A 22,770-nucleotide genomic window follows, 5' to 3' on the forward strand; every position below is an offset into this window, starting at 1 on the left:
TCGTTAAAGCGTTATTGAGCGGTGTAACATTACTCAAAAGTTACACCGGTGTAATTTGATCACTCCCCTATATATATATATATATATATATATATATATATATATATATATATATATATATGGGCTTATTGAGCATTTGGGCCTACCAAAATTTGAGTTGTTTTTACTTTTTACACAATTTCATTAAAGAAAAGAAAAAAATTGTTTTTAAAATAAGAAATAATCTATTTACTTAATTAATAAATAAATATGCCATTAAGAAAAAAAATAAAACTAATTTAGTAGATGGATTGGATGAATATCTATCCATTTAAAATACCATAATGAATGAATTGGATTTGATTTTATCTCTAATGGATGGATTTGATTCTTTGAATGAATTTTAATGGATTGTTAATGGATTAATGAATCACTTTGATCCATCCATTAGCAATTCAATCCAAATCGATCTAATACATTCATTTTGACACCCTAACATAGTCTAGTACATACAGATGCAGCAGGTATTCTTACATATCTTGTATCAAATACTAAATTGTTATTAACTAATAATGTTCAATCTTGTACTGTAGCAAATGACATGATGGGGTTAAAACTGCGGCCGCAATATGGCAAATGCTTGATGTGGTAGTTACCTGCAACCGCATCACACCGTAATTGTGGTGTGATTTTAAAACACTTGTACGACCGCATCGTAACTGCATCAGAAAATTTTAACCATATTCGTTCAAATCATCTCACAAAAAATTGAAATTTATGAACTCACTAGTAGAAAAATGACTTTTGGTTTGGAGATACCACTACCGGTATGTGAATACCAGTAGTGAAATACATTTGACCAAAGGATTCCACTACTGATATTTTTAAAACGGTAGTGGAAAGTTCAGAGACAAGGGATTTCACTACCGGCTTTGCTAAATCCGTAGTGGAAAGTAGACACGGTGGCAATGTCGTAATTACGTACAAATTTGTTTTAATTATCTTCCACTACCGATCTAGGATTCACCGGTAGTGGAATCCTAATAGTGTTATTATTTTTTTCATATTCCCACTTTTCACTACCGATCTAGGATTCACCGGTAGTGGAATCCTAATAGTGTTATTATATTTTTCATATTGTCATTTTCATTCCCAATTTTCATACGCGTTCAATCTCCCTCCCACTGCAAACTCTCCATTCTCAATCGTCCCAAGTTCTTCCAAATCGTCCCAAGTTCTTCAAATCAAACACTCCAATTTCCCAATCATTCTCCAATCTCTCCATTCTCCATTCTCCATTCTCCATTCTCCAATCTCTCCAATTTCATTCGGTTTCATTCTCCAAACCCTAGAATGCTTGAATCGCCTCCAAATTTCTTCGTTTTTATTCGGTAAAGGTATGAATAAATCAAACTTCCTCCAAATTTCATTCGTTTTCGTTTTCATTCATTTTCATTCTTGTTCATTCGTTTTCATTCGCTTGGGTTTTCATTCGTTTTCATTCACGTCGTTTTCGTGGGTCTGTGATGTTCATTTCTGTGTGGGTCTGTGTTTTTTTGTGTGGGTTTTCATTCTTCTTCTGCTTGATGGCTTGATGATGAGAATGTCAATATAAAAATACAAATTTGCATGAGATTTGGAAGTCTGTGTAGGTCTGTGTAGGTCACTTTAGCATGAGATTTAATGAAAAGTAAAAAGATATATGGTCATTTCTGTTTATGATATTTATTTTGCTGCTATTTTGATTATTTTTTACTTCATAGATGATATGTAATGCTTGTGCTGTGCAGGGGTTGCTGTGTTAGGCGGTGATTGCTGCTCCTGCGTTAGGCGGTGATTGCTGCTCCTGCGTGTTGCTTGTGCTGTGCAGGGGCTGGTGTTGCTCTTTTTTGGTGTTGTCATCTTTGTTTGAAGTTAGAAGGTTCAATCACGGTCTCATCTACAGGTACCGATTCTATTTCAAAACATAGAAGCTATAGGCTATGAATTTTTATTAAAATAGAATGCATAATGTAGTCATTCTGTTATAGGCTATGAATTTTTATTAAAATAGGGCGAGAGAATGTTTCGCAATAGTAACAACCTAGTCATTCCTTTAACTTAGAATGCATAAATTTCGAAACGTAGGTATGGACCGTAGTTGGATGAGAGCTAATCGATTAAGTACTGAGTACAGACATGGAGTGATGGAATTTCTACAGTTTGCGGAAAGTAATGCTGAACTAGAACGTCCTCCTCCTGAATTTCCTCCACTTTTTCTATGTCCGTGTATAAATTGTGCAAATAAAGAACCAAAACGTACTAAGAAAGAAATCATGAATCATCTAATTTGTGACGGGATTTGTCAAAATTATACACAATGGATATGGCACGGTGAAGTAGTTGCAATGCCAAGTGTGTCCCATAGAGAAAGTGGTAGTGTGGATATCGATGATCGACTGGAAGACATGATGCGTGATATTGGAGAAGATTCGTTTAAGAGGGCGCATGTGTATGAAACTTTATGCAGTGACAAGGATGAACCATTGTATCCGGGATGCACAAATTTTACCCGTTTGTCTGCGGTGTTAAAATTGTTTAATTTGAAAGCAAAAAATGGGTGGACCGACAAAAGTTTCACTGAATTGCTTGAATTGTTGATACAAATGCTTCCAGAAGGTAATGTAATGCCAAATCGTTATTACGAGGCGAAAAAAGTATTGTGTCCAATGGGTTTGGAGTATGAAAAGATACATGCATGCCCTAATGATTGTATATTATACCGAAAAGAGTTTGTAAACTATAATCATTGTCCGACATGTAAGGCGTCTCGCTACAAAAAGAAAGATGGTGATTCTAGTGATGATGAGGTGACCAAAACGGGTCCTCCCGCGAAAGTCGTATGGTACCTACCAATAATTTCAAGGTTCAAGAGATTGTTTGCTAATGCAAATGACGCAAAGAATCTTAGATGGCATGCAGAAGAGAGAAAATGTGATGGCCAAATTCGCCATGTAGCTGATTCTTTGCAATGGAAGAAAATTGACTCTTTGTTTCCAAATTTTGGCAAAGAGTCGAGAAACCTTAGACTTGGACTTGCTACTGATGGAATGAATCCGTTTGGTAATCAAAGTACTAACCATAGTTCATGGCCTGTTCTCCTGATGATTTACAACCTATCTCCTTGGTTGTGCATGAAGCGTAAATATATTATGTTATCGATGATGATTTCAGGCCCAAGACAACCAGGAAATGACATAGATGTTTATCTAAGTCCACTAATTGATGATTTGAAAGTGTTGTGGGAGGAAGGAGTGGATGTTTTTGATTCGTATTCTGGTGAACAGTTCAACATGCGTGCCATGTTGTTTTGCACCATCAACGACTTTCCGGCATACGGCAATTTGTCTGGGTATTCCGTTAAAGGGCATAATGCGTGTCCCATATGTGAAAAAAAAACATGTTATAAGCAACTGAAAAATGGAAAGAAGACTGTTTATCTTGGCCACCGAAAATTTCTAAATCGTTATCATCCATATCGTAGATTGCGAAAAGCTTTTGACGGAGACCAAGAGAATGGTGTTGCTCCAACGCCCTTAACTGGAGAGGAAGTTTATGAACGACAACGAGACATTAATGTTGTCTTCGGAAAGTGCCAAAAGCCAAAAGGGAGAGTGCCAAAAGCGAAAGTGCCAAAAGCCGAAAGTGAAAGTGTCAAAAGGAAAAAGCAGCCTGTTGTGAAAAGTATATGGAAAAAGAGGTCAGTGTTCTTTGATCTTCCATATTGGTCTAGTCTTGATGTAAGACATTGTATTGATGTGATGCACGTGGAGAAAAATGTATGTGATAGTGTAATTGGAACACTTCTCGACATTAAAGGCAAGACAAAAGATGGTGCACATGCTCGTCTTGATATGGATTTGATGGGTATACGACAAGAGTTATTACCACAAAAAATCAATGACAAGACATATTTGCCTCCCGCGTGTCACACTTTGTCTAAAGACGAGAAAACAAGTTTTTGCAAGTGTTTACAAAGTATCAAAGTGCCACATGGTTACTCGTCAAATGTCAAGAGCCTTGTATCAATGAAAGATCTCAAATTAATCGGCTTAAAATCTCATGATTGTCATGTCTTGATGCAACAACTACTACCTGTGGCTATTCGTGGGATATTGCCCGATAATGTTAGGAAAGCTATATGCAGGTTGTGCTTATTCTTCAATGCAATATGTTGTAAAGCAATTGATCCATTGAAGTTAGACGAGTTGGAAAACGAAGCTGCAGTTATCTTGTGTCAATTGGAGATGTATTTTCCTCCTTCATTTTTTGACATTATGGTTCATTTGATTGTTCATCTAGTAAGGGAGATTAGATTGTGTGGCCCAATTTATTTACGGTGGATGTATCCAATAGAGCGATACATGAAGATCCTAAAAGGGTATACAAAAAACCCACACCGTCCGGAAGCTTCGATTGTTGAGAGGTACATTGCAGAAGAAGCTATTGAGTTTTGTTCAAACTATTTGTCAGAAGTGGATGCTATAGGGGTTCCCAAGTCTCGTCATGATGGAAGATGTGACGGTGTGGGCACGCAAGGTTTAAATGTCAAGAGCATGCATATTGATATAATTCTTCAAGCGCATTTGTATATATTGAATAACACTGATGAAGTTCAACCTTACTTGTCTGCTCACAAAAGCATCATAAAGAAAATTCACGATAAGATGAATGAAAAATGGGTGTTAAGAGAGCATAATAAGAAATTCTCAGAGTGGTTTAAAGAAAAGGTCTGCCAAGATGATAGTGTTTCCGATACAATAAAGTGGTTGTCCTATGAGCCTAAATGTAACATATTGACTTGGAGTGCATATGATATTAACAAAACTTCCTTTTATACAAAATCAAAGGATGACCGCAGTACCATGCAAAATAGTGGGGTTATGATTGTGGCAGAGTCCATGCACTTCTCTAGTTCCAAAGATAAAAATCCGGTTATGGCATCTACACCCTACTTTGGGGTGATTGAAGAGATCTGGGAGGTTGATTACGTTGTGTTTAAAGTGCCTTTATTTAAATGTAAATGGATTGATATCAACAATGGTGTGAGAATTGATGAATTAGGATTTACAATAGTTGATCTTTGCAAGTTAGCTTATAAAGACGAACCTTTCATCATGGCATCCCAAGCAAAACAAGTGTTTTATGTCAAAGATCCTTCTAATGAACGGTGGTCGGTGGTTCTACAAGGAAAAAATGTGCATGGTAGTTATGAAAATCAAGAGCTTGATATTTCCGAAATTCCTCCTTTCTCATCAGATGTGCCTACCTTCATTGAAGAAAACGAAGAGGATGATGTGCATGCAGCTATTCGTTTAGATCATGACGAAGGAATATGGGATTAGAGAAGAAAAAGCTGCAGATGCTAGCATATCATTGCTTTTCTCCTTTTATTTTGATTATGTTTTGATGTGCTGTTTATGTAATGCATCTGTAATGTTTTGAATATGTACTGTTAGTTTTTAGCTTTTATGTTTTGAAAAAAAAACTTCTGCTACTGCTGTATTGTTTAAATACTTGAACCTTAAGAAATCTGTTTTGAGATTCTGGGCAATATAACTTATGTTTAATTATGAGCTTGTGCTTATTTTTTTTTCTGCATAATTTGATATTTAAAATGGTTAGAACCATTTTCTGCATAATTTTTTTTTCTGCATAATCTGATTCAACCGACAATATAACTTTTTTGTGTTTTGTGTAAACAGATACGATATGGCTGATTCAACCGACAACTCTGCTGAAACTAGTCAACGTAATAAAAAAAGTGTTAGAGGTCCCACTATGTTGAAAGCAATTGAAAACGTTCGTAAATCGGGTATAAAGATCCCTCTCCAGTTTGATCTAGAAACTGGAGAGTGTTATGGTAACAATGCCTCCCATTTTAAGAGTTACGTAGCACTTCTTACTCGAGAAAGATGCAGTATTGCGAAAGAGTTGTGGAAACATATACCTGAAGGAGTAAAAAATGCTATGTGGACAGATATTAAGGTATTTGAAATTCAACATTTTGTTATATTTTATTATCATATCAAATACATCTTATGCTAACACCAAATTTTTTAATGTAAATATTTTAGGCTATTTTTGTTATACCCGAGTTTGATGATGCAAAAAGGAATGATCATTTTAAGAAAATATGGTTTCACTATGCGGCGGAGCGGTGGAAAGATTTTAAATCACGGTTGACTAGAACTTATATCACAGACCCCAAACCAGATGACGTTCCTCCATACGTCAAGTATCCTTACATCAAAAAAGATATATGGGAAGAGTTTGTGAAGTATCGACAGACCTCTGATTTTAAGGTTAGTGTAATTTCAAAATCATTAAACTGTGTTGACTGCTGCTACTGCTGCTACTGCTGCTACTGTGTTAAATATTGTGTTTTGTGATTTGTGATTTTGTGATTTTTATGTCTTGACTGCTGCTACTGCGCTAAAACCGCGCTAAAACTGCGCTAAAACCGCGCGGAAACTGCTGTTTCTGTCTTTAACATTGCCTAAAACTGTGATTCTGCTGAAACTGCGTTAAAACATTGCCTAAACTGCTGAAACTGTGACTGAAACTGTCTTTAACATTGTTGGTAGTCTGCTGAAACTTGACTGAAACTGAAACTTGACTGAAACTTGACTGAAACTGTCTTTAACATTGCCTAAGTCTGCTGAAACTGCTGAAACTGCTGAATGTGATTTTTACATTACTAATTATTTGAGTTTATAATAGGAAAAAAGTCAAAAGGGTAGGGAGAATCATGCAAAGAATGTTTACCCACATGTATTATCCCGTGGAGGGTATAAGAGGCTCGAGGAGCAGATGATCAATGAAAAGAGATTGTCCTTATCGAAAGATAGTTCTGGCTTAACTGATGATGATCGTCATCCATCTCCACCGGAACGCTATGAGACATGGACGAGAGCACGACAAAAGAAAGGGGGAGAATTCACATCCGAGCCTGTAAAAAAAGTTGCTGAGAAAATTGTAAGTAACATTATAATCATGCTTTTGCTTCAAGTAACACAATTATTTACTATATTGTGACTTTGTTTGTGCATGTTGTAGGAGAAAATTGTTGAAGACTCAAAAAAGGGTGACTTTGTTCCAACGAGACGTCACGATGTCCTAACAGAAGCCATTGGAACACCTGAGCATGGTGGTAGTGTTCGTGGTGTTGGAAAAAAACATAACATTACCACTTACTGGGGAAGATCAAAGGTTTCACGTCAAAGTCAAGGTATAGATGTCAAAGAGCAACTAGCAGCATTTAAAGCAGATTTGGAAGCTAAGTTTGAGGAAAAGTTGGCGCAAGAGCGTAAGATGATGCAAGATTCTCTTATGGAGACACTAAAGTCCATGGGTTTATCCCAAACCTCTGATACAAATAATAGAGTCATGGTACCTGAAGCGCAAACTGAACAACTTGTTGTCACCGGAAGCGCAAAAGGGAGTTGTTCTCCTGCACCGGTCAAGATGCAAAATGAACTCAAGGAGGTTGTTGTCACTGAAAGCGCAAAAGGAAGTCGTTCTCCTGCACCGGTAGCAGAGGCTCAAGATAACATGGACGATGTTCAGAAATTGTTAATGATGGTTCTGAAAAGGGGTGATGATCATTTGGATGTAGAATTAATTCATTGTTCAATGTGTACTAATTTTCTCATGTCTTGCAAGTGTATAAGAGAGTTGTTGGTGGGTTTTATTTGGCTCGACATGAGTACTCTAAGTGTTTGGTGCTCGTAAGTGTACTTTCTTATTTACTACTATCTCAATATCTGTTAATATGTTATATATCTCTCCTAACTTTAAAATTATATTCAGGTACATTCATCGTTTATGCATTGAAAACAACACCACAAATGTATATGGAATTTTGGAACCAACTTTTCTGAACATTGTTGGTGATGCTGGGAAAAAAAGTGATCAGAGAATATCTCAAAGTAAATGCAAGAAATACATCCAGCATAAGTTACAAAATGAAAAGAAAGAGTGTCAATTATTACCATTTAACCATGGGTAAGTTTGTATGAATTTGTGTATTTTTTTAATACTTATTTATTTTTTATAACTCATAGTTATTAACAATATAATACTGCTTCCACGCACGCGTACAGAGGACATTGGCAGTTGATAGTACTTTGTCCAAAGATAAATACCGTGGTTGTTATTTGTTCACTACATTGGAAACTTAATCCAATAATGGAGAAAATTGTTTCAAGGTAATTAAGTTTATACTTTAGGGGTTTTGGTTATATACTATAAACATAAATTATTACAAATTTTATATGATTTTATGCGGCTTTTTTTTCTTATGAATTAGTGTTTTTACGGTTGATCAAATGGCGAATGGCAATAGAAAGAACAATACCGTATGGCTTTATCCACAAGTAAGTGTGGTATTCTAACTTTATATATATTTACTTTTTTGATAAGTAAGTGTGGTATTTTTTGATCAAATGTTACTATATATAATTTGTAGGCGAGGAAACAATATAATTCAAATGACTGTGGATACTATGTAATGAAAAATATGTTGGACATTGTCACTGCTAAGATAACTGATTCTTGGATGGAGGTAATAATTTTTATTTTTTATACATCAATAATTTTTTATAACCGAGTCAAGAATAGTTTTATATTATTATTTACTTATTGTAGGTATTTAATGACCCAAAAGAGTTAACAGCTGAGGAGATGTATGAATTGCGATTACGTTGGTCAACATATTTTTTGGAGTTATTGGAGGGTTAAGATTTATCTGGTGAGTTATAGAATAGTTAATTATTTGAACTTTGTTTTTGCAAATTGGTCTATTCAATACATTGCAGCAATTTTAGTTTACAATTGTTTATTTGAACTTTGTTTCTGTCAAATTTGAGATTCTGCAGGGTGATGAATTGGTTATTAGCTTTAGTTTGAGTCTTGGAAGCAGATCAGGTGATGGAATTGGTATTTTGGCTCGGATGTGCATTCTCACTGTTTTGGACTGTTTATTTTGGACTATTTTAGGATGGTTTTATGAAGGAATTGGTATTAGAATTGGTATTTTTGTGATGGAATTGGTATTTTATGAAGGATTGGTATTTTAGAATTGGTATTTTAGGAATTGGTATTTTAGGATTGGTATTTTAGGAATTGGTATTTTAGGACTGTTTATCAGGTGATGGAATTTTATGATGCTGTTGCTGAGAAGCATAGTTTAACTGCACATGAATTGTTTGATGGAAATGATCTTGCTACTTTCTTATCTAATTTGCATCAAGATGTTGGAAATTTAAAGGCAATTGTTGTGTGGTTATTGGTTGCTAGTGCAACTGATTTTTAACATATAGCTTTAGCACTAGCAGCAATGGCTCATTCTTTGGGGTCTGTGATGAAATTTGGTCATGTTACAAAACTACACACCTGCACTACTAATATGCAGGCACAGGATGCTACAAAAAAACGAAAAAAAAAAATAAAACTAACATACCACTACTGATATTTATAACAATCAGTAGTGAAAACTAACATACCACTACCGGTATTTACAAATACCGGTAGTGGAATCCCAGATTCTAAAAAAAAAAAAATGAAAACCATACATACCACTACCGGTATTTGTAAACACCGGTAGTGGAATCCCAGACTCTAAAAAAAAAAAAAATGAAAACCATACATACCACTACCGGTATTTACAAATACCGGTAGTGGAATCCCAGACTATAAAAAAAAAAAAAATGAAAACCATACATACCACTACCGGTATTTACAAATACCGGTAGTGGAATCCCAGACTATAAAAAAAAAAAAATGAAAACCATACATACCACTACCGGTATTTACAAATACCGGTAGTGGAATCCCAGACTATAAAAAAAAAAAAAAATGAAAACCATACATACCACTACGGATATTGAAAATACCCGTAGTGGAATCTCATACATACCACTACCGGTATTTGTAAAAACCGTCGTGGAATCCTCATAAATTTAATTAATAATACAGTAGAAACCTGACATACCACGACGGGTATAAAAAGACCCGTCGTGGAAAGTATTGACTTACAACGACGAGTGTGTTTACTACCGGCCGCGGCCAGTAGTGGAATCCCTATTTGGCCGGTAGTGGAATCCCCTTTCTGCACTAGTGACTTCAAATCCCAATTTGGTCCGATCTAATGAAAATCTTACTATTAAGAGACTCTTTTTTTTTTTTGAAGAAGCCAAAATGAAATATATTAACACATACAGTCTCCTCAGCGCAAGACGTGCCAAGGTAGACTAAAAAAGTTTACAATAGAGTCGTAGGGATGCAATCACAATCAAATCATACAAGACCCAAGCACAACAATAGACTAGACCGCCAGCTATGGTAGTTCAAAGCTAAAGTAATACTCGTCGACTTCAACCACCTAAATGAGAAAAGCTTGATCTTATCCAACAAAAGATGAGGTGTGCCTGTTGAGCCTTTGAACAATCGATGATTTCTCTCTGTCCATATCACCCAAACACAAACTAGCCAAAGAAGCTGTAGAAAAGACCGTCGCGCTCGAGATACACCTGCCGAAGCTGTAAACTGGACAAAATGATCACGCAAAGTGGTAAAATCCATCGGAGAAATGCCAACCCACGCACAAACTAGATCCCAAAGAGAGCCAGCAAAGCTACAAGATAAAAATAAGTGATGGACCGACTCAGTCTCTCCACAACCAAACACACAAGAATCAACGGTAGAAGACAGAACTCCTCGAGTGACCAGGTTGGCTCTCGTGGGCAACCTATCCCGCAATAAGCGCCACGCAAAGATAGAAACCTTCAACGGAACCTGAGGGTGCCAAATAAGATTTTCCGCATCATGTAAGGCAACATAAACCTGATGAGTCAGAATCTGATAACCTTCCGCAACAGTATACCCTGCATCAGGATCTGCTATTAAGAGACTCTTAGGGGTGTATTTGAAGTATGGTCAGCCCCTATGCATCTGCTACATGGGCTATGAAGTAGAGCCTCATAAAATTGGACGTCTAATAAAAAATATTATAGGATAGTAGTATTATTAAATTAGGGTATTGATGATAGTCAATTATATTATGTTTTTAGTAGAAATTTAGGGTAGTTCTAATAGCAATTGAAGCCCAAAAGCAAGCAAATACCTGGAAAAGCGAAGTTACTTGGCCCAAAAGCAAGAAAAGTGGAAAAAGCAGCAAAAAGGGGCAAAAATGTAATAAACAACGCAATCCATCGTCCCTACGATGAGATTCAGCGTGGCGCGATGAGAAAATGGTTTAAATTGAAGAAAATCAGCAACAAATCTTTACCATCGTACCATGATGACTTGTCATCGTGGCACGATGAAAGGCAGTTGAAGAAAACAGAAAATCTGGAGAAGATCTTCCATCGTACCACGATATGATCCATCGTTGTCACGATAAGGCGAAATTACACGCCATCGTGGCCACGATGGGTGCGATGGATGTGCAGAAAAAGCTCAAACCCAGCTGAAAAACTATAAATAGAGCCTTCCTCCTTCACTATTATTCATTCCAAAATATTCAGAAATCACTCAACAATAGTGATACTAAAAGAGAGTTGGGAGAATTCTAAGGAGGAGGCAAGGAGGTTCTTTTCTGTTCTGTCTTTGTAATTTATTTTTCCTAGGTTAGGTGGAGTCGATGAACTCTCATACGAATGCTTGGTTTTGTATAATTTGGGTATAAATTCAGTTGTTCCTATTGAAACTCTTTTATTGTTTGGTTTTTATATTTATTTTAATACTGATCACACTAGAATAAAATTAAATCCAAGGAAATTAGTGGATATCAGATAGGAAACGAAGGTAATTATCCCGAACGAAGGACGGTGTGCTAAGGTCCAACATGAGACCATTAAATTCAGTATCCGAGGTCTTAGTATAGGATTAAAATCTTAGTCTAGAACGATAAATTCTGCCTGAAGTCAGAGTTAGGCCTAGTTTGAGGAACACGTGACAGCTTGCGACACATTGAGCCTTAAGGATAATGATACCAAAGTTTAAACGAGTAAGTGGAACCGACTGGGGCGAGGATATTTAAGCAGAGTAAAGGCAACCCTAACTAGGCTCTGACTAGTTTGTAATAGAAATAGGGAACGAGTGCTTTCGAACCTATTTTAGAAGACTAATCCTGATAGAGGGGAACAAGGGAATTAACCACCAAGCAGGAGTAAGAGAGGGATTAGAAAACACTTAACCACCCCGCGTGGACACACACACACACACACCTTTATTTACTTTTTCAGTTATTTACTTTCCTACAATTTACTTTTACCCGCACAACTATCTCTAAACAACAAAGCGAATGCAAAACCATTCCAAAGCGAAACTAGTAATTTTGACACAATCCTTATGGAGAACTATAACTTATCACTTTATTACTTGGTTGCGATTCTGTGCACTTGCAGAGCCACCATCAGGTATAAAATGAGGGATTGTGGAATATAAGTATTTAAGATTCTCTTTATTCTAAAATGAGAGATTTATTAGTTGCAAAATGTCTTTAAAGAGATTGGTCTATTGTGAAGGGTCTTACCTTATTAGGGGTGATCGTATCCGAACCAATCTAAAAGTAAAACCGTAAATCGAACCAATCCAAACCGAAAACCGCAAAAAACCGCATTTAGTTTGGTTTGCGGTTTTCATTTCGAAAAACCAAACCAAACCGCAATACTTAACTCTATCAAGTATTAACAATCAAGTGATCAATCCAAATTGAGTTCATAAAATAGTAGGTTGTCAAAATATATCATTTCACGTGATCCAGAACTATATTGTTGGTATTAAAAATAAGTTATTATGTTATGTAATTTCTGTATATGCATCTTGTATCATGTAAACAATAAAATAAATTAAAATTTCCTATGTTTATTTTGTAACAAGTTGGAAATATTGTCATATTTTTTATATCGTGATAAGCCGCAAAAACCGGACCAACCATAACCGCATTGCTTTGGTTTGGTTTGGTTTTGATGAATTTTTAAAAACCAACCGAACTACATGCATTTTTATCTTGCGGTTAGGACGACTTTTATACTCCAAACCGAACTAAATCGCATCGCGAGCACCCCTACACCTTATAGATAATTGGTGTAGTCTTATCAAATGGAGATGCATGTGATAAATATTCGCTTGTTTATCAAACTTTTTTTTATATTAGTGACAAAATGATTATTTTTTAGTGTTATAATAGATGGTATTTTCAATTTAAATGACGACAAAATGATTATTCTTTTTGGGGTCGGCCTTGATTTCAAACACCTTCGAATCAATATTTATGGAATGCTATGGCAGGTAAATAGTTTTTTTTAACAACGAATATATTATTAATAATAACTGGTATCTGCACAAGACGAATATATCGGGAAAAACAGAACTACAAAATAAATGCGTCGTATATATGCGGAACACCAATGAAAAAGCTAAAAACATACACCACCTAGTAGAGGTTCACTTCCATCCCATTCTTAGAAGGACACTCCAGCCTCCATACCACCCAAGTGGACCATCAACCCGACCCATAAAGATGCCCCTAGACTCTAACTCCCAATCTCGAATATGGTAGGTAAATAGTATACTAGCATAATGGTGTCATGCCATATAGTTTTGTAAAAATTAAAAATGATTTCACACCTCAACAACTGCAATGTACGTCACATCAACCATAATGGTGTCGCCAATCGCCATAACCAGGCTTCACGATGACTACTCCAAGCAATTGTACCACCATTCCAAGCTATACCATAACCAATTCATACTTCTACCCACGAGGCCATCACGCGTCTTCATACTCTAGGACACATAACTTCTCAACACATTGAGCTTGGTTCATCTTCACACTACATAGTACATATGAGCCTCAAATTCAATAATTTATGCCGCAATGCCCTGTACAAGAGGAGTGATCAGTGCATTTTAATGCACATTCTTCTACTATTGTACTAGTGTATTCCTATGGTTTAATTTACTATTTTCACTATTTTAACGTGTTTTTATATTTAAGTTTATTTCTAACTTTATTTTATTTTCGCACTTAATTTATGAATAAATAGCACTTTGACACCCTTCCAGTCCGCAGGTCATAACTGGAGTTACGAATATCGGATTGAGGCGCGGGAAGATGCGTTGGAAAGCTGAGATCAGGAGCTACAACTTTCATGTTGAGGCCAAAACCCAGTTCGGAGCGCAAGTGTGTCAAATAATTGCGTTTAGGTTCCAAACGTGATAACTTAATTTATTTTCGACCCAAACTTATGTTTTCGGCCCGTAACTTTTGAAGCCCATAATATTTAAACTAAAAACGCAGCTAGGGCTGCTCAGTCTGTATTCACGCACTGTAGAACAGAAAAGCGGCTGCTCCATTTTTATGGAGAACTAAACCTTCTATTGATCCATCGGTGTAGGGAACTTGTTCTTGATTCTTGAGGTTCGGTGGTTTTAATATCAATTCATATGTTTATGCTTATCATATATAAATTTTCGTGTCTCCCTTTTGTGTATGAGTTTGATACAATTGATGCTTAATTATTTTGTTTCATATTCATACCATTGAGACTATTCGAATTAATTCATCGCTTGTTTAAATTAATCTGAATAGGAAACTGTTATATGCTTTTTCGCCATAAAAAGGGCTGCCGAATTATTGTCATGATGTTAACTGTGTTATCGGTGACGCTTGATCATCACCATAGTTAATTGAACACGCTGGTGCTTAATCAACGAATTCTTTATAAAACTGATTTTCGCTTGTTAAATTAGTTCTATAATCAGCCGAAGCATAAACTGAATGAACATTCTTATGAGAACCTATGATAGATGACAAACAAAGTTTCCAAAACCGATGGATTAATTGCTTTCATATTAATTAAATCTGTTATCTCTGTTTCTGTTTAACAAACTGAAACCCCCATAATTTACAGTTTGTACTCGATTCTTATTTTCACTAATTGTCAAATCAGAGGTCCTTGTGAGACGACCAAGGTTAACTACCTTGTACTACTCTTTAATTAAAAATATTTTGATCACGAAACGACAGTGATCAAACTGGCGCCGTTGCCGGGGATCTCTGATTAGAATTAGTAAAATTGAGAATCAACTAACATTACTAACAATTTTTGTTTTGTGAGTTTCTGCTGTGTTACAGGTTCTGACGTTGAATTTTGCATTGAAGCTGAAAAAAATAATCAATTTTCGGCCAACAGCTCAGATTGGTCCGAAATTTGATCACAAAATCAGAAATATATCAGAGAATAATACTTTTGTATCAAAGATACAAAATTTCAGGCTGAAAATCCTAAATTCCTTCGTTTAGACCACTTTTTATTTTGTTTTAATTTTCGATATATTTAAAAAAAGGTTTTTTCTAATTAACCCTCACATAAATGGAGGGTAAGTGCCCTATGCTGACATGTCACCAATTAAATTCAGCCATATGTGTCAAAGTCAAACACAAATAATTTTTTACCAAAAATAATTTTGACTACTTTAATTTTCAAATAATTATATTTTAGGTAACTACTTTTTACTAATTATATTTTAGCTTACACATATTCTTATCATTTACTAAAAAAATACTTTTTGAAAATATTATTCATCTTTTCTTACGGATTCATCTTTTTTTTCTTTCGTAAGATCAAATTTTTTCGCCGGCGCTTCGGTTGTCGCCGCTGCTTCACTTGTCGTCGTCGGTGCTTCACTTGTGATCCTTTAAGATCGCCGCTTCCTTAGGCTCCGGAATCACTTCTCCATCATCGGTCTCTTCACAATTGTCTTTCAGAATTTTGTTTCGGCTACGTTTGTTCCAGAATCGGTTCATCTAGATAACATTGATTTTATTTTTTTTTCTCTTGTATGTTTTAATCACTATTTGTCAATTTAACAATTCAAATAGCAATTACAAATCCCTCAAGAAATTAAATCGAAGCGACGACGACAAGTGAAGCGGCGGCGACAAGCGAAGCACCGACGAAAAAATTTAATCTTAAAAAAAGATGAATACGTAAGAAAAGATGAATAGGATTTGTGAAAAGTAATTTTTAGTAAATGATAAGAATATGTGTAACCTAAAATATAATTAATGAAAATTAGTAACCTAAAGTATAATTATTTGAAAATTAAAGTAGTCAAAATTATATTTTGGTAAAAAATTATTTATGTTTGACTTGGACACATATATGGCTGAATTTGATTGGTCATGTCAGCATAGGACATATACCCTCAATTTATGTGAGGGTAGAGAAGTAATCACCTTAAAAAAATCTGGAAAAATTATATTTAAATTTTAGAGATTTTAGGTGGTATATTTATTTTTTTTAGATTTTGTTTGACACCATTTTTTATTTTTCTATTCATTTTTGTTTAGACCCCAAAAAAAAAAAACACTTAAAAAAAAATGGGTACCTCATTGGATGAATTAGCTTATCTTATTAATTTGTTGGAAGCAAGAGAACAACAAGCATGCTTTCAAAATCATATTCCACTTTTGTTTTGTAATTTTTGTGGATCAAACTATCATAGTATGGATGCATGTCCTATATTGTTCGATACTAGTTTTATTGGTATGAACCAATTTGTAGGGGTTGAAGATAATTCGCAATTTCAACAACATATGCAATCTCTTCAAGTTATGAAAGTCCAGCCTGATCATGTTGAACAAATAGTCTCCATCGACCATCAAATTCAAGAGAACAAGATGTCTCATGATAATGTACAACCTGTTGCACCACTGGAGGTAATGCAATGTGATACAAGTCTTAATGACTCTCCAGGTGAGCCCATTAAAACATTGTTTGCTTCATCTCATGAACACAAAGTAAATAGCATGAACTCAAGTGAATGCGTGAAAGAGATTACACCACAAAATGCTTTACAATCTGATTTGGATGAATTACATACTTCGCTTGAAGTAGATAAATCTTTTGAAATTTTTTCTTGTGAATGTGGTGTTTGTAATGTTTGTCTTGAGATCAATGCAGCTATTTTAAGTGAAGATATTTTGATGCCGACAACCACTTGTGCAGAAATTCAAGCAAATTCAATAACTCTTGTAGTTGACAGCAAAAATGTGGATTTTAGTCGGAAGAAACCATTGACTATAGAAAAAAAATTGTTGGTGAAACCTTTGATTAAGCCAAGAAACATGCAGTTGTCCTTCACCATTTGTGCATCTCTTCCACCCAATTTATCTGACTCACAAACTAACCGTGGATTGTCTGATTTCCATGCTTTTGTTATTGCAGGTGTACCATATGTGCTGGCTATTCCTCCCAAGCCACCAGATTTTTTACTAATATCTACGTTCATCTGCTATTTGCTTTTTCCCGTTTCATGTATTCGAAGTGCAGAAAGGCCTCCACCAAAACCACCAGACATGGAAGCTCCAGCAGCTACATCTTAACCCCTCGGGTGTGTTCCTTCCGTTTTTTTTCTCACTTTATACTTATTTTTACATTGCGGACAATGTCTAATTTAAGTGTGGGGGGAACATTTTACATTTAGTTGTTTTTAAAAAAAATAGATAAAATAAAAAAAAATAAAAAATAGTGTCAGCATGTATGCAAATGTTATGAGTAGTCACATGTTTTAGGACTAGAGCAGTATAGTTGTAGGATTGGTGAAATTTTTGGAAATTTTTGTTTTGATACTTGACATGATAATCTTTGCACCTTAATGCACAACTGTTGAAAACTTGCAACCTTAGTAGTGACTTGATAAATCTTTAAAATACACCATCATTAGCCTCCTCAACCTTTCTGATCAACAGGTTAGATCAGTTACTAAGATGCTCTTTTAACATATACTGTATGCATGTTGTTGCAGTGGTAAACCACCACTTTTGTAATGTATTGTTCCAGGGATTGAATGGGGTAAGTATTTTTTTTTTTTGTTAATAGTTTCTTGGCAAAAATGTGGAATGCAAGGGTTGAACCCGATTTGCTAGTGCACACTAATATTTGCCCCCCCTGAAAAATACCAACCAAGCTCCGCCATTGCATCAACTCCTATCCCCTCTTTGCCCATCCGTTTTTGGCTTAGACAAACCAACACTCTTGTCAAAACACCATTAACCATTTCACTCATGCATACCACACATTTTGTCACTAAATACATTGAAACAACCAATGTAGTAATTGACACCGAGTCTTAAAGCCTGTACCAAAACTTTCCATTACAGTGGTCCGTTTATGGAAAGTTGAAATTCATGTGGGTCAGGAAATGGATCCTATGACGTGTTATTGCAGAGTGCAGCCTTATGAAAAGAAAACAATTAAAACACATTAACCTGAAGCCCTTGCGTGCATTTTCCCTTACTCTGTTCTCACCTTCCGTAGTAGGTCGTAGCAGGCTTGCCTCCATTGAAGTGTAATCTTCATCTACAGAACTACTTTCTGCTAATAACAGCTTCTGTATTTTTCTGAAAATCTAATGTGTTTCTTGCAATGTCGCCTTTCATTTGTAATCCCTCCAGTCATATATATATATATATATATATTTTGCTGCGAAGTTGTTGAATCAGCTCAGCACTTATTTCTCTCTTGTACTTATTTCGATTCCTTTTGATCGCTAATTCGGTCGTGGATTGGCTTCTCATCGGTGGACTCACAAAATTTCTCTCTTGTACTTATATGAGAAAATTTACTTTCTAGATTCTTAATGAATTAATGAATCTAATGTATTTGATCATAATCACAACCAAGGTTGTCAGAACCGGACCGGACATTGAACCGGAATACTCACTGGTTCAAGGTTCAATCGGTCGAACCGAGGTTCAACCGGGTTCAACTGTTTTTAATTAAATATATATATTTATTTTAAAAAATATATAAATAATAATAAACAATAAAGTCCACATAAATGTTTTGACATTTTCTTTTTTTAAAACACCGCCGTTTTCTTTTATATACTTGTTTTATTTTTAAAAAGGAAAATATTATTGCTTATTAAATAAAAAAAACGTTACAAATTGCCGCAATTAAGTGATTAACATAATTATTATTACAATATTAAAAAGGATAGTAGTCTCTCTCCAACTTCCAAGACATAACTATTGTTACTATTATTATTAAATTAAATAATAAAGATAGTGTCTCTCTCCAACTTCCAATGTCACTATATTAGTATTCCGTAATTAAAAAAAATTGTTAAGGAAAAATGCATACAACTACAAATTTATAGCGTGACTATCAAAAAAGTTCTCTAGTGTGTTCCATACAGCATGTACTGAAATACACTTACTCCACTCCCATATTATTTTCTAGGGAAATGAAAAAATATTTGTTTTAATATTATAATAATAATTTTAGTAATAATTCAGATAAACAACACCATAAAAAAATAATGAAACATATTAGACTATCTCTTTTTCCATTATCTTTTAGTATCTTTTAACCTCTTTTATTCTTTCTCTCTTCCATTAAACTTCTCTTCTTCTTGTCTCTCTGGTTATAGAAAATAAAGACTTAAGAAGAAAAAGCAAAATCATGTGATGGAGTCAAACTGTGCTATTTTAGAAGAAGAAAAAAAGGTGAAACGATTTAAGTTGAGGAATAAAAGACATTGTTGGACTTGGAAGAAGAAACCAGCCACAAGAGGAGGAGAATCGCCGCCGCAAGAGGAGGAAGGGGAAGAATTTTTTGTTTTTTTTGAAACAGGGGTGAATTTTTTTTTTAAAAAAAGTCCAGAATCGCTAAACCGTCCCGGCCGGTTCACCGGTTTGGCCCGGTTCTGCGCCGGTTCGAACGTTTTTTTACCGGTTTTTTTGCTGTCCGTTTTTCAGGCTTAGCCGAACCGCTCCAACTTCCGGTTCACGGTCCGACCGGTCCGGTCCGGTTTTGACAACCTTGATCACAACCATTATCTTCCCTTTCATTTGTATCTTCTGTTTTTCATCTTTATAATCACTTGGGGTGCTCGCGGTGCGGTTTGGTTCGGTTTTGACTTCCTAACCGCGAGATAAAAATGCATGCGGTTTGGTTGGTTTTTAGAAAGTCATCCAAACCAAAACAATGCGGTTTGGATTGGTTCGGTTGGTGTGGTTTACAACATAAATTTTAAATATATAAAAAAAAAAGAACTAAGAGCATCCACAATGGAGAACTCCAAATTTGAATACTTAAATGAGTCCACATGGACATATTACTAATTTATTATTTTTTAATAATAGTACCTAATAAGTACTCAATTCCCCCAACTTAGCACTTCTTAAAAAGTTTTAAAATGGGTCCCATCAATAACTGCACATCATTACAATAACTTATTATTTAATTATCTATTTTATAATATAAATTGATTGAATGATAAAATTACAAAATTAGTATGTACTATTTTTTTTTTATAATTCAAAAAAATAATTAAAATTCAAAATTTAATTTAAAATAATATTGCCAAATTTTAAGAATTACATAATTAAAAAAAATACTTTAAAATAACATTACATAATTTTAAAAACAATTAATTTTGTTGATCATCTTGCCCAAAATGCTGTCAAATATGCTCGACAAGATCATGTAGAAGTTGAAGATGAGCTCGCCTATATAAAAATTGTGCTTTTGTGATGTACAAAAAAAATTGTGTTTTTGTGTAAATATCTGCAATTCCTGGCACACAGTGGACAGGTGTTGATCAAGGTGTGACAACACTTGTCTGTTGTAGACAGATGTTGTTACCAGTGCGCCAACACTTGTCTATAAACAGAGCAAATAACATAAAACAATGCAAGCGGTAAAGTAAATAACACACAAGAGTTGTTAACCCAGTTCAGCCTAAAGCCTACTCTGGGGGATACCAATCCAGGAATGAAGTCCACTATCAGCAGTATTACTTCGAAGCTAAACTCACCCGTTTACAACTTCTCACTTAATCACTACCCAATGACACTTCTACCTAGGAACTCCTAGATATGAGACCCCGTCCCAATTCCCACCTTAACAACACAGACAGCGTTGTTATTCAATTCAACAATCACAACAGGTGGAGACACACTCCTAAGAAACTAGGATTCACTCTTGCTTAAAAGCTTGTGAGTAAACCACACAACACAATAGAACAATCTCCGTACTTCAAAGCTTAGGAGAAGTTCACACATACAACTCAATAAACTCAGGTCCTAAGCTTGCATCAGTAAGACACAAGAAAGGCTCACAATTAACACTCTAAAATCCCTAAAAACACACGCTTTGTAAGACACGATTTTAGATCCTTGAAACCATATGCTTGCCTTCGTATTTATAGTAGTAGAGCGACTTGGGCTTCAAGACAAAATTAGGGCTTCTAGAATTGCGGCAGCTGTGATATATTTTTGAAAACAATAGTTATATTTTTGAAACGCAAAAATATATTTTCCAAAAATATAATTCCTTTGGAAAATAAAACTAGGGTTTGGCTGCCTCATGAAACACATTAAACACGTGCGCCTTCCTCTGTAAGAAACCTTGAAACAATTCTTCAAACAGATCTTCAAAAGATTGAGTAGAAAATAATAACAGTTAGCTGGCGCGCGCAAATACAGAGTCAGGTGTTGTTCCAAAGTGTCCCAACATTTGTCACAACACTTGGGGTCAGCACATTTGTCTCAACACTTGGCTAAAATATGTTTTTGCAAAATGTAGCCAATATACAAAAACCCAACAATCTCCCCCTTTGGCAAATTTTGGCTAAAACAATATTAGACCAGTATATAGAGAGATACAGTATTACCTTTCCTTCGAGTCAACATGATCACACAACTAGGAAAGAAAGTAACACATAATAAACATACTTCCAAAATAGTCAAGTAGCATCAGAGGCAATGCAACGGCGGAATAGAAACACAACTAGCCTCATGGAACAACACAAGGGAGAAATAAACTCCCATAGTAGATGCTAAGAAGTAGGAGAAATAAACTCCTAATAGTTTAAGGCGCATTCCTTCAATATAAGAACATCAGGGAAAAATAAATTCCCATAAACATCTGAGAAAAATAAATTCTCAGTCATAATGGATAGTGGACTCAATAGTCAGGTGCCATAACACTTGGCACAACATTTGTCATCAAATAACTCAATAGTCAGGTGCCATAACACTTGGCACAACATTTGTCATCAAATACATTCAGGCGATCAAGAGATACTATCACTCACACTCCCCCTGAATTCATGCATACACTCATCAGATAGAGAAAGAATATTCACTACTCCCCCTCAGTACATGCATATTACTCACACTCCCCCTCAATACGAGCATGCGAACAATTCATGCAAAAACACAGACAGTCACCAGATGTGAGAACATCTGTCCACACACTTGGCACACACACACACACACACCACTCCCCCTTTTTAGCCACAATTTAGACAAACATCATGCATAGGAGAACCATAGAGTAGTAGACAATAGAAGTGTCAGGATGCAATTATTATAGACCATAGAGCACACACAGGTGCTATAATTCCAGGGCCTTGCCCAAAAAGAGTAATAACAAGGAAACACCAAAAGTACATCAGGAAAATCATAAGAAAAACATCAGAAATCATATTGAAGAACTTTCATCAGAGTCCTCCATCACATCCTCAGAGCCATCCTCAGAGCCACTAGTTCCTTCTCCTTCTTGTGCATTAGGCTCACCCTCAACAGTCTCAGCAGCCTCCTCAGCCTTGAGTGCCTCAATCACACGATCTATTTTCAGCTTCCTTGCCTCAAGAGCTCTGCTTGTCTCAGTAAGATCAGCAATCATCTGTTTTCTTGAAAGTGCACCAGCCTGGACAGATGTGCCA

General features: G+C 35.5%; 2 protein-coding genes across 2 annotated transcripts; both read left to right on the plus strand.

The window, feature by feature from the left end:
* Positions 1-1,003: 1,003 nt before the first annotated feature.
* LOC123886578 lies at positions 1,004-5,363 on the plus strand. Its single transcript, XM_045935883.1, has 3 exons — positions 1,004-1,376; positions 1,770-1,924; positions 2,107-5,363. The coding sequence occupies exon 3, from the start codon at positions 2,109-2,111 to the stop codon at positions 5,361-5,363; it is 3,255 nt and encodes a 1,084-aa protein (XP_045791839.1). The 5' UTR covers positions 1,004-1,376; positions 1,770-1,924; positions 2,107-2,108.
* A 367-nt stretch (positions 5,364-5,730) lies between these two features.
* LOC123886579 lies at positions 5,731-9,394 on the plus strand. The gene is made up of 10 exons (XM_045935884.1): positions 5,731-6,006; positions 6,096-6,323; positions 6,742-6,996; positions 7,078-7,748; positions 7,831-8,025; positions 8,124-8,228; positions 8,330-8,396; positions 8,489-8,584; positions 8,668-8,770; positions 8,898-9,394. Exons 1-9 carry the CDS (start codon positions 5,731-5,733, stop codon positions 8,758-8,760), a joined length of 1,986 nt encoding a protein of 661 aa, XP_045791840.1. The 3' UTR covers positions 8,761-8,770; positions 8,898-9,394.
* The last annotated feature ends 13,376 nt before the right edge of the window (positions 9,395-22,770 follow it).

Source organism: Trifolium pratense, linkage group LG5, assembly GCF_020283565.1.
Source record: "Trifolium pratense cultivar HEN17-A07 linkage group LG5, ARS_RC_1.1, whole genome shotgun sequence".
Classification (NCBI taxonomy): Eukaryota; Viridiplantae; Streptophyta; class Magnoliopsida; order Fabales; family Fabaceae; genus Trifolium; species Trifolium pratense.